Here is a 12,797-nt window from a genome sequence, read left to right on the forward strand (position 1 = left end):
AGAGAAGACATCATTTCAAGACCCGGGAAAATCTGTTCATGACGGCTTGACTTTAGAATGCTTATGGGGAGTTATCTTACTATACTTTAGAATGCTAGATTTTTGATAAAGGAGGAAAACAACTCTAATAGGGCAAGTGACCTTGACGAAAACTTCATAATCAAATTCAGTATCTTAGACAGGCTCCTATATGCAAAAATTTGAAGTTTTGCATTTTTCTCAAGAAGGAAGATTGTAGATGTGTGTTTTTTTATTTGTTCGTGTTTATTTTTAATGGGGTGATGCTACCGAACCAATGAACCTAGAACGCTGCAAGAAGGTTCATTCGAAATTAATGTTCTAGTGCCCTTCTTTAGTTTTGTCCCATAGCACCCTTAACTGCTCGTGATTAAAAGATAAGCAATCAATTTAGAATTATCAAAAAGCTATGTTTTGAGCTTCTCAACTTCAGACACATTATTGCCCCAGGGTTGTACATTCATTCCTAGAGAGCACTGTAGATAAATTTAAACAGTATATTCATTCCATTCCTCAACCATTCTCCAAAGTCGGACAGAGATTCACCTGCTCCGGATAACATATAAACAAGTAGAAACATAAGCGACATTAGATTTTTTCATGGGCAAGCACGCGTATGTCATCGGTATTTGCAGCCAAGAAAAGAAATAAGAGGATTTGGGCGTCTAGGGAATAAGGAAGAATGCAATACCTTGAAGAGATAAAAAAAAGGAAAGGAGAATAATTGATACGGCCGTAATCATGCGAAAGGTAAAGGTAAAATTGGTTTAAGAATGAAAAGACAAACAAAGAATGAATTTATAAGGATAATCGGGTTAAAAATAAGTTTTATTTGAATAATAGCATAACGTGACGATATTTGATTAAGAAATTTGGTGTTTCGCACTGATATTTCAGTTCCACAGTTTAATCAATGATTTCTCAAAGCGAAATTACGCGTTGGACATGAATGTAGACCTGCAGCTAAACAAAATATAGCCACTTCTTCTTTTCACATAATTTTACTGATTTTGGTTCGATTTTTATTGTCTGTAGTAATAAGGAGATAATCAGACATTAGTTTTCACAAATTTTGCCTTCAAAAAAGAAGATAATCAAGTATTTAAACTAATAAAACTAAAATAATTAATGCCTAGTTTATTTTCCTTGATAGGTATGTCTCTTGATTTCCCGATTCTTAAATTTTACTTTGTAATATAGCCTACACGTGTGCGCCAAAAAATATCGTATATATTGTTCAATGGGTAAGTCCTCGCAGCCAATTTCCCAGTTCAGGTCTTTGCACTGAAGCCAAATTCGATGGATTAGTCCCGGTTTCCAGCGAGAATTTCTGTAATGCTTGAGGACAATCTTGAGTGTCACAATCTTGCAGAAACGAAATGATACCTAGCAAAGGAGCTGTAAGGTTGGATAAATCCAGGTTTGACTACTCGTAGGCCTGTTCTGCCATAAAAGGATAAGTTTTTCGTTAGAATAAAAATTTTCTCGCCTAAATAAAATTGTCGCAAGAAATCCTACTTTTGGACTGACAGTAAACACCACTCTTAGAAAAATAGAAGTAGCAACACTATATTGATCAATAACTAAGAAAAAAATTAGGCCAATTGCAAAACTTTCTCCGGAGGTCATGAGGATCTTTCGTAGCGTTATGAACAAAACTTTATTTTTTTTGTGCACCTTGGGAAAAACTAAGAGGATTCCAATCCTTAAAATTGGGAATTGTTTCAAGTCCTCGAAATGCCAAATAACGGTGCTAGCTCTAAAGGTGTATAAGACAAATATGTTTAAAAGCAGAAAGAGACATTATAAAATTCTGTGAGCTACCGCTCAAAACCAAGGCGAGGACAGTTTTCTTAGAAAGCGAAGATAATTATGCCCTGACAGCTAAAACGAGAACTGAATGTAAAAAACCAAATAAAAAAAGAGAAAAAACTCAACCCCGTTACTCAAAAACAGAAAATCCTAGAAATGTGCATGACTAAATTCATTTGTTTTGGCATCTTCAAAATTCTTTTGCTATTCATAAAGTCATATTAAAAGCTTAATAATTAAGTTACAGCAAATTATACCATCAAGACCAATGGCAAACTTAGTGAGGGGTTCACACCCCCTCCTTCTGTTTTCAAATATGCCGTGGACAAAAAAATTTGATTAGCAACTGACGATAAACTTGGTAACTAGAATGATTAAATAATTTAAATAGTCTTAATATAATCCTGAAACATTCCAAGTTTTATACCAAACTTGCAGGTAACCGGAAAAAGCCAAGATCAAACTGTAGTAAGGAGCGATCCGGCTCAATAGTAACCGAAACTCTAAAAAATGGAATTTTGGTACCAATAGCTGTACCAAAAGAATTATACTTTAATGCTGATTTTAAATATATAAGTTTCATCAAGTTTAGTTCTACCCATCAAAAGTTACGAGCCTGAGAAAATTTGCCCTATTTTAGAAAATAGGGGGAAAAACCCTTGAAAGTGATAGAATCTTAACGAAAATCATACCATCAGATTCAACTTATCAGAGAACCCCACAGCAGAAGTTTGACGCTCCTATCTACAAAAGTATGGAATTTTGCATCTTTTGTTACAAAACGGATCACGGATTCGTGTTTATTTATTTTTATTTATTTTTTTTCCAGGGGTTATCGTATCGACCCAGTGGTCCTAGAATATCACGAGAGGGCTCATTCATACGAAAATTAGAAGCTCTAGTGCCCTTTTTAAGTGACCGAAAATTGGAGGGCACCTAGGCCCCCTCCCACGCTCCTTTTTTCCCAAAGTCACTGGATCAGAATTCTGAGATAGCCATTTTATTCAGCAGAGTCAAAAAACCTAATAACTATGTCTTTGGGGACGATTTACTTCCCCACAGTTCCGTGGGAGGGGCTGCAAGTTACAAACTATGACCAGTGTTTACATATAGTAATGGTTAGTGGGAAGTGTACAGGCGTTTTCAGGGGGATTTTTTTAGTTGGTGGGGGGGGGTTGAGGGGAGGGGGTTATGTGGGGGAAATTTCCATGAAGGACATCGTCATGGGGGAAGAGAATTTCCATGAAGGGGGCGGAGGATTTTCTAGCATTTAAAAAAAAGAAAAAATAAATATGAAAAGTTTTTTTCAACTGAAAGTAATGTACGGCATTAAAACTTAAAACTAATAAATATTATTTCGCATATGAGGGGTTCACCTCCTCCTAATACCTCGCTCTTTACGCTAAAGTATTCTTAGTAATTTCAACTATTTATTCTACGGCCTTTGTGATTCATTCTTAAGGGGTCATTCTTAAGGAATTGGGACAAGGTTTAAGCTTTACTGTAAAGAGTGAGGTACTGACAAGGGGGCAAACCCCTCATATACGTAGTAAAAACATAGGGATATAGAAGTTCGTTTCGTAAGTTACTTATATTTTTACTGATAAAAACGTTCGTAAAAAAATAAAAGTTCTAGTTGCTTTTTTAAAATACCAAAAAATTGGAGGGGTAACTAGGCCTCCTCCCCCACTCTTTTTGTTCAGAATCATCCCATCAAAATTATGAGAAAGCTATTTAGCCAAAAGAATAAATTAATATGCAAATTTCGTTTTAATTATTCATGTGCGGAGAGCAAAAATCAAAACATGCATTAATTCAAAAACGTTCAGACATTAATAAAAAAAAAAAACTAGCTTTTTTAACTGAAAATAAGAAGCGGCATTAAAACTTAAAACGAACAGTAATTACTCCGTATATGAAAGGGGCTGTTCCCTCGTCAACGCCCCGCTCTTTATGCTAAAGTATTTTACTGTTTTAAAAAGTAGAGTTGAGAGAAATAGTCAAACCAATAATAACTAGCTATAATAATAATAACTAGCATTAATTTATACTTTTTTTATAATGCGAATACAATTCTTTTAATGTCCTTCAATTTTCTGAAAACTCACTACTATTATACTATCAAATATCAACCAGAGACTATTGTGAAACCTAGTAGATAATCTGTGCTAAAACTGTTAGGCTGCCCCTTTGTGGTATAACATTTTGTGGCAAATTTGCCCCTTTGTGTATAAATGCTCCTTTGATCCTTGCCCCTTTGTGGTAATTAAATAAAAAAAACAAGTTTTTTCAACTGAAAGTAAGGAGTGACATCAAAACTTAAAACGCTCAGAAATTACTTCGTATATGAAAGAGGCTGCTTCCTCATCAATGCCCCGCTCTTTACGCTAAAGTTTGACTCTTTCTCTCAATTCTTCTTTCTAAAACAGTAAAAAACTTTAGCGTAAAGAGCGGGGCGTTGATGAGGAAGCAGCCTCTTTCATATACGAAGTAATTTCTGTGCGTTTTAAGTTTTGATGTCACTCCTTACTTTCAGTTGAAAAAACTTGTTTTTTTTATTTAATTTCTGAACGTTTTTGAATCAATGCATGTTTTGATTTTGGCTCTCCGCAGAGGAATAATCAAAACGAAATTTGCATATTTTTTTTTTGGCTCAATGGCTTTCTCATAATTTTGATCGAATCATTTTGAGAAAAAAAGAGCGGGGGACGAAGCCTAGTTGCCCCCCGATTTTTTGGTTAATTAAAAAGGCAACTAGAACTTTTAATTTTTTACGAATCTTTTTATTGGTAAAAGATTTACGTAACTTATAAATTAGCTTACGTAAAGAACTTTTGTATTCTCATGTTTTTATTACATATATGAGGGGATTCGCCCCATCGTCAGTACCTCGCTCTTTACAGTAAAGCTTAAATTTTATCCCAATTCATTAAGAATGACCCCCTGAATCACAAAAGCCGTAGAATAAGTAGTTGAAATTACCGAAAATACTTTGGCGTAAAGAGCGAGGTATTAGAAGGAGGTGAGCCCCTCATATGGGTAATAATTTCTGTTTGTTTTAAGTTTTATTGCTGTTCCTTACTTCCAGCTGAAAAAGCTTTTTCACTTGTATTTTTTAATTGTTTTTTTTTTTAAATAATGCTAGTAAATCCTGCTCTCCCTTCATGGAAATTTTCTTCTCCCATTACAAATTCTCGAAGGAAAGTTCCCCCAGCATATCCCCCTCTTCTCAACCCCTCCCAAAAACCAAAAAAATCCTCCTGAAAACGCCTGTATACTTCCCAATAACCATTACTATATGTAAGCACAGGTCAAAGTTTGTAACTTGTTGCCCCTCCCACGGGGACTGTGGGGGAGTAAGTCGTCCCCAAAGACATAGTTATAAGGTTTTTCGACTACGCTGAATAAAATGGCTATCTCAGAATTTTGATCCGTTGACTTTGGGAAAATAATTAGCGTGGGAGGGGGCCTAGGTGCCCTCCAATTTTTTTGGTCACTTAAAAAGGGCACTAGAACTTTTCATTTCCGTTAGAATGAGCCCTCTTGCAACATTCTAGGACAACTGGGTCGATACGATCACCCCTGGGAAAAAAAAAACAAAAAAAAAACAAAAAAACAAAAAAACAAATAAACACGCATCCGTGATCTGCCTTCTGGCAAAAAATGCAAAATTCCACATTTTTGTAGATAGGAGCTCGAAACTTCTACAGTAGGGTTCTCTGATACGCTGAATCTGATGGTGTGATTTTCGTTAAGATTCTATGACTTTTAGGGGGCATTTCCCCCTATTTTCTAAAATAACGCAAATTTTCTCAGGCTCGTAACTTTTGATGGGTAAGACTAAACTTGATGAAACTTATATATTTAAAACCAGCATTAAAATGCGATTACCGTCTGATTTTTAATTTGTCTATTTACGGTTGTCGTTTTGTTAAACTAAAAAATAATGAGATTGAAATTAAGGATGCTCGTTTAATTTAAAGAAAAGTACTATTTTGCTATTTTTTACAACCATAACAAAATACTGAGAGAAATGGATAGAAGTAACGTGTAATCCTTTTCTTCTAGACGATACTTTGACCTTGAAATATATCCTATTGATTAGGGGATGGAACATCGAGTGAATCTTTTCTAATCTATTTTACATGATTATATGGAAATATATTGAAATAGAGTTATCACATATGACAAAGTTTCTATCAGACTTTTTCAAATAGCAAAGAAATTGTGATATTGTTATTTTTTCTTAAGGCATTAAAGAACCTGGTGACTTATTTACTGAAGGAACAGTTGCTCGGAATAAGTGTTTCTTTATTTAATTGTTACATAAAGATAGCACATTATTATTTTGCGGAAAGTTTATCTTCATTTTAGGTTTCTATCTGCTTCTCGTCTTAGACCTTTAAATAATCTTGATTTTCACGAAATACCCTGCAGGTTTTAGATTTACGATGGCTGTTCCTAAGGAACACTGCTGGTTTCGCTAATGACATTGCTTCGAAGCTTTTACTGATGGCACAGGTCAGTTTACTGTATAAATAAGTTCACCACCTGATAATTTTTTCTAAGCATCTTTGTTCTAGTTAGTAATCCCAAAGGGGCTTCAGCATCCAATTCCTATTTACCTAGCTGTTTTTCTTCTACATTAAAAAATGTAACTTGGTTTGCCGTTATGATAAGAAAAGACAAAAATAAAGACAAAAGCATGAATATCACACGTAGAGACATTTATGCCATAAATGAAAAAAATAATACTTACCTTGGTCTCTGGCTGCATAGAACTAGCCTAAAAAAATGGGTGCTGTGTAGAATCGATTAATTTTTTACTGAGTATCGTGTAGAACTGCGTGAACTGACAATACTGTCAGATATCACTTCAGAATGTTGTATTATGGTTTTTCATGTGAAATATTAAATTTATTGATCCTATATTGTTTTGTATAGCGCAATATAAACTTCTCCCTATTACTTCCTCGAATGTATTTTATATTGTGTCATTTGTAGGTTGACCTGACGGTAGAAGTTGGGAGGCTATTAAGTGCCTTGCAACAGGAAAGACTCGAAATTGCAATGCATATCTTCCAAGGGAAAGACAGGTAAGAAAAACAGAAAAAAAGAAAATTAAAAGAAACATCTGTTTCATGAGATAGGTTTGAAACCTTTCTAAAAAGAAAGGCTTCAAAATAGAAAAAAAAAGAAACAATGAAAGAAGAATATTAGTGATTAAAAGATAATTTACAAAAAAAAAAAAATTCAGCGACTGAATTAGGCTGTCCTTTTTGGAGATTCATTATCAGTCCTAAATATTCCTATAAAACAAAGCAGGTAAACCTTTTCCGTTCGATTCAAGTGCAAAATTTTAAGCATTCTCAAAAAAAGGTCAATATAAATCTGTGGTTGTCAATAAGCTATAGTAGAATTATCTACATGTGCAAAGAATATGAATAATAGATATTTTGGGGTCGATTTTATTTTTTTAAACCTTTTGAAGTTTATATTAATTTCTTTTTACTGCTAATTTTCTTGGTGTAGTTAACGAACGTAAAATTAGGTGTTTTCGCAAGTTTTGTTCAATTGTGCAAATGTGGTTCTTCTGTTTGAAGGAGATGGCAAGAATTCTTTATTGGTTAAAGGCTGATTTCATTTTTATCAGTTATTTCAGTTGAAAAGTTTATTAATAGTAAGATTGTGAAATTTCTTGAAGGCTTGGATGTTTCTTAGTTCACCTCAATTTGGTTTTAGAGATAGGGGTTTGACAGAGCAGGCCGTTTTATCCCTTTGTTCGTTTTCAAATATCAGTTAAATAGGGACAAATCCTTTTATTTGACAGTGAATCAAATTATCCAGAGATTTTTTCGTTGTTGGCTAACTGTCAAATAAATGAATTTGTCCCTATTGAACTATTATTTGTATATCATGGAAAGGAAGTGTGGTCTTTGAAAATGATTTGTTTGATAATAATCCCTCCTGAGCTACCATCCCTGACTAACCCTCTCACCGGCCCTGACCCGTAGCAACCAAAACATTAAAAATATGTTTATTCAAGAGCTATCAAGCCTGAAAATTTGTTATCTGGAGTTGATTCATGAAAGATAGTTAACATTGTGATTAATCTTAATAGTAAATATATTGCGATAATAAATTTAAACGAATTTCAAGAAGGAGCCCGACACCCCTCGAAAATGACGTTAAATTGAAAGGTATACCATTGGAGTAGCCCCTTTTGAAAATGGTTAATAGAGTAACTAAAACCCTCCACCCTGACAAATAAAGTAATCACTTTTTGTATGGTGAGAACTGATGTTCCTCTTCTTTGGCTTTTTTTTCTTCGTCTCCCGATGGGGAAATGGAAAATCATGGACAGATATTTTTGTGTGCTGTTTATAATTTCGACCTGATAATGCCATCCTAATGTGCCAATTGAATGCTAAAAATATCACTTTGGGTAAAATTTCTGGTTTAAAAAGGCTTGGGAGCATGCAAAGGGTAGTATCATAATCTCCATGGTTAGAAACCCTAGAACTTCAGCTTACAGTCCCTAATATAGTATGCTTCTTCTCCCAGCGTCGTTAGTAAGTTCAATAATTGTCTGATGACTAACAGAACTAGCTGGCTATAATCGAAAACCATTAATAAAATATGCGTACGTTTTGCAGATCTATATTTGGAAAGATAAAAAAAAGGCGCACCAAATGGCGAAGCAACTTGTTGTCCTGGGTTTCTTAATGTCATGTCTTATTATAATTAAATGAAAAAAAAACAAGTTTTTTTTAACTGAAATAAAGGAGCGACATCAAAACTTAAAACGAGCAGAAATTACTTCGTATATGAAAGGGGCTTTTCCTTCTCAACGCCCTGCTCTTTACGCTAAAGTTTGACTCTTTCTCTTAACTCTACTTTTCAAAACAGTAAAAAACTTAGCGTAAAGAGCGGGGCGTTGAGGTGGAAAAGCCCTTTCATATACGAATTAATTTCTGTTCGTTTTAAGTTTTGATATCGCTCCTTACTTTCAGTTAAAAAAAACTTGTTTTTTTATATTTAATTTCTGGATGTTTTTGAATTAATGCATGTTTTGATCTTGGCTCTCCGCACATAAATAATTAAAACGAAATATACATATTATTTTTTTTGGCTAAATGGCTTTCTCACAGTTCTAATCGGAAGATTTTGAGAAAAACAAGAGCTAAGAGCTCATATGGCACTTGTGATGAGGCCGGACGAGCCAAGAATCTAGAGCTTATATGGTTTGAGCTCTAGCAAAATTCTGAGAATCAACAGATTGATTTAAAAGGAAAATCGGAGGCTTAATGCCAATCGGGATTTAAAATAAGAGCTCTGAGTCACGAGGTCCTTCTAAATACCAAAATTCAGTAAGGTCCGATCACCCACTCGTAAGTTATAAACACCTGATTTTTTCTACTTTTTCCTCTTCCTTCAGTCCCCAAGATTGTCTAATCGGGGAAAACGACTTTATCAAGTCAATTTGTGCAGCTCGTGGACACGCCTACCAATTTCCATCGTCCTAGCACGTCCAGAAGCACGAAACTAACCAAAGCACTGAACCTCACCCCTTAACTCCCCCAAAGAAAGTGGATCCAGTACGGTTACGTCAATCAGGTATACACGACATTTGTTTTTTTTACCCACCAAGTTTCATCCCGATTTCTCTGCTCTAAGAAGTACTTTAGAAGTAAGAAACACTCTAGAAGTGTTTTCTAAGATTTTCGGTTTTCCCCTCCAACCCCCCCCCCTAATGTCAAAAGATCTGGTCGGTATTTGTAACAAGAGCTCTGAGACATGAGTTGCTTCTAAATATAAAATTTCATTAAGATCCGGTCAGCCGTTCTTAAGTTAAAATTTCCTCAATTTTTTTTATTTTTCCAAATCAACAGCCCCCAGGTCCTCCAAAGTGAACAGACCCGTGCCAATTATGTCAATCACGTATCTATAGCTTGTGGTTATTCTTCTAATCAATTTTTATCTTGACCTCTCTACTCTAAGCGTTTTCCAAGATTTCTGTCCCCCCCAACCCCCTTTGTCCCCGGATCCGATTCGAATTCAAAATGTAGCATTTGAGAGATAAGATCTTTCTATGTTTCAAGTTTCATTAAGATCCGATCACCAATTCGTAAGATAAAGACACCTCAATTTTCTCGTTTTCCAAGAATTCCGGTTTCCCGTCCAACTCCCCCCATTGTCACCGGGTCTGGTCGGGATTTAAAATAAGAGCTTTAAAGTACAAGATCCTTTTAAAGATCAAATTTCATTAAGATCTGATCACCCGTTCGTAAGTTACAAATACCTAATTTTTTCTAATTTTTCCGAATGACTCCCCCCAAACTCCACCAAAGAGGATGGATCCAGTCCGGTTATGTCAGTCACGTATCTAGGACTTCTGCTTGTTTTTCTCACCATGTTTCATCCCGATCCCTCCACTCTAAGCGTTTTCCAAGATTTTAGGTCCCCACCCCAACTCCCCCGTATGTCAGCGGATCCAGATCAGATCCGTCCCGATTATGTCATTCACGTATTTTGGATTTATCTTTATTCTTTCTCGCCAAGTTTCATCCTGATCTCTCCGCTTTAAGTGTTTTACAAGATTTCCGGTTCCCCCCAGCTTCCCCCCTTAATGACCCTGGATACGGTCGGGATTTAAAGTAAGAGCTCTGAGTTATGAGGTCCTTCTAGATATGAAATTTCATCAAGATCAGATCACTCCTTCGTAAGTTAAAAATACCTATTGTTTTTTTAATTTTCCAGAATTAACCCTCCCCCAACTCCCCCAAACAGAGCAGATCCGTTCCGGTTATGTCAATCAGATATCTAGAACCTCTGCTTATTTTTTCCACCAAGTTTCATCCAGATCCCTCCACTCTAAGTGTTTCCCGAGATTTTAGGTTTCCCCCTCCAACTCTCCCCAATATCACCAGATCTGGATGGGATTTAAAATAAGAGCTCTGAGACATGACATCCTTCTAAACATCGAATTTCATTAAGATCCCATCACCCCTTCGTAAGTTAAAAATACTTATTTTTCTATTTTTCCAAATTAACCGGCCCCCACTCCCCCCCCACATGGCTAAATGGGGAATATATCACTTGGTTAATACCAAGTGCCATAAAAAGAGCGAGAGAGGAGGCCTAGTTGCCCTCCAATTTTTTGATTACTTAAAAAAGCAACTAGAACTTTTAATATTTTACCAACTTTTTCATTAGTAAAAAAATATACGTAACTTACGAATTAACTTACGTAACTAACTTCTATATTCGTATGTCTTCATTGCGTATATAAGGGGTTCATCCCCTCGTCAATACCTCGCTCTTTACACTAAAGCTTAAATTTTGTCACAATTCCTTAAGAATGACCCCTGAGACACAAAGGCCGTAGAATAGATAGTTGAAATTACTCAAAATACTTAAGCTTCAAGAGCGAGGTATTACGAGGAGGTAAACCCCTCATATGCGTAATAATTTCTGTTCGTTTTAAGTTTTAATGCTTCTCCTTACTTTCAGTTGGAAAAACTTCTCATATTTAATTTTTCATTGTTTTTTTTTAAATAATGCTAGAAAATCCTTCATTGAAATTCTCTTCCCCCATGATAAATTCCTCCATGAAAAGATTCTCCTACGAAACCCCCTCACCTTCTCAACCCCCCCCTGAAACCAAAAAAAAATCCCCCTGAAAACGTCTGTACACTTCCCAATAACCATTACTATATCTAAACACAGGTCAAAGTTTTTAACTTGCAGCCCCTCCTACGGGGTTTGTGGGGGAGTAAGTAGTCCCCAAAGACATAGTTATTAGGTTTTTCGAATATGATGAATAAAATGGATATCTCAGAATTTTGATCCGGTGACTTTGGAGAAAATATGAGCGTGGGAGTGGGCCTAAGTGCCCTCCAATTTTTTTGGTCACTTGAAAAAGGCACTATAATTTTTAATTTCCATTAGAATGAGCCCTCTCGCGAAATTCTAGGACCTCTGAGTCGACACGATCACCCCTGGAAAAAAAAAATAAACACGCATCCGTGATCTGTCTTCTGGCAAAAAATACGAAATTCCACATTTTTGTAGATAGGAGCTTCAAATTTTTACACTAGGGTTCTCTGATACGCTGAACCTGATGGTGTGGCTTCCGTTAAGATTCTATGACTTTAGAGTTTCACCCTATTTTCAAAAATGAGGCAAATTTTCTCAGGTTTGTAACTTTCGATGGGTAGGACTAATCTTGATGAAACTTATAAATTTAAAATCAGCATTAAAATGTGATTCTTTTGATGTAACTATTGGTATCAAAATTCCATTTTTTAGAGTTTCGGTTACTATTAAGCCGGGTCGCTCCTTACTACAGTTCGTTACCACGAACTGTTTGATAAATTCTAGCATGCGGTAGATGAGTGATTGGGAACAGCGAAAACTATAGAGAAAACTCTATTGAACAGGATTCAATGGTCTAGTGGCTAAGATGTTGCCTTGGCAACCCCGGTTTGATTCCTCATTACGGCAATATTGTTAAAATAGATTTTCACTTTCTAAAACCTCTCTAACGAATAAAAAAAGAAGAGAGAGAAAAAAAGAAGAAGAGATGCTTCAGTGTTCGCCATACAAAGAGGTCATTTTCCTTGTTGTTCAAGGTGTGGGACTGTACTGACCTTGTGTAGGGTTTTTGACCATGATGATTTTACTGGTTTAATTTTTCATTTCTTATTATCAGTTCTGTTAAAATAATAAATCCTCAGAAGTAAAAATAAAGTTTTTCTTATCCTTTTTTTAAATAAATTAGATAAATCTAGCTCCCCCTCCATGGACAATTCCCTTCCCCCATGAAAAATTCCTCCATGGAAAGATCTTTCCTTGTAACCACCCCACCATGACCCCTCCCCCCTAAAATATCTGTGTACTCCCCTAAAATGTAAACAATGGGCAAAATACATAGCTTGCAGCCCTTACCTCGGGGCTGTGGGGGA

General features: G+C 35.7%; 1 protein-coding gene across 10 annotated transcripts in view; it reads left to right on the forward strand.

The window, feature by feature from the left end:
* LOC136027220 (receptor-type guanylate cyclase gcy-27-like) overlaps nt 1-12,797 on the forward strand; it is a 117,448-nt gene that overhangs the window by 17,768 nt on the left and 86,883 nt on the right. For all 10 annotated transcript variants that reach the window (XM_065704256.1, XM_065704260.1, XM_065704261.1 and 7 more), the window contains exon 3: nt 6,835-6,926. In XM_065704256.1, coding sequence (XP_065560328.1) covers nt 6,835-6,926 — 92 coding nt within the window. The remainder of the gene's footprint in view (nt 1-6,834; nt 6,927-12,797) is intronic.

The sequence above is a fragment of the Artemia franciscana genome, chromosome 5 (genome assembly GCF_032884065.1).
Source record: "Artemia franciscana chromosome 5, ASM3288406v1, whole genome shotgun sequence".
Classification (NCBI taxonomy): Eukaryota; Metazoa; Arthropoda; class Branchiopoda; order Anostraca; family Artemiidae; genus Artemia; species Artemia franciscana.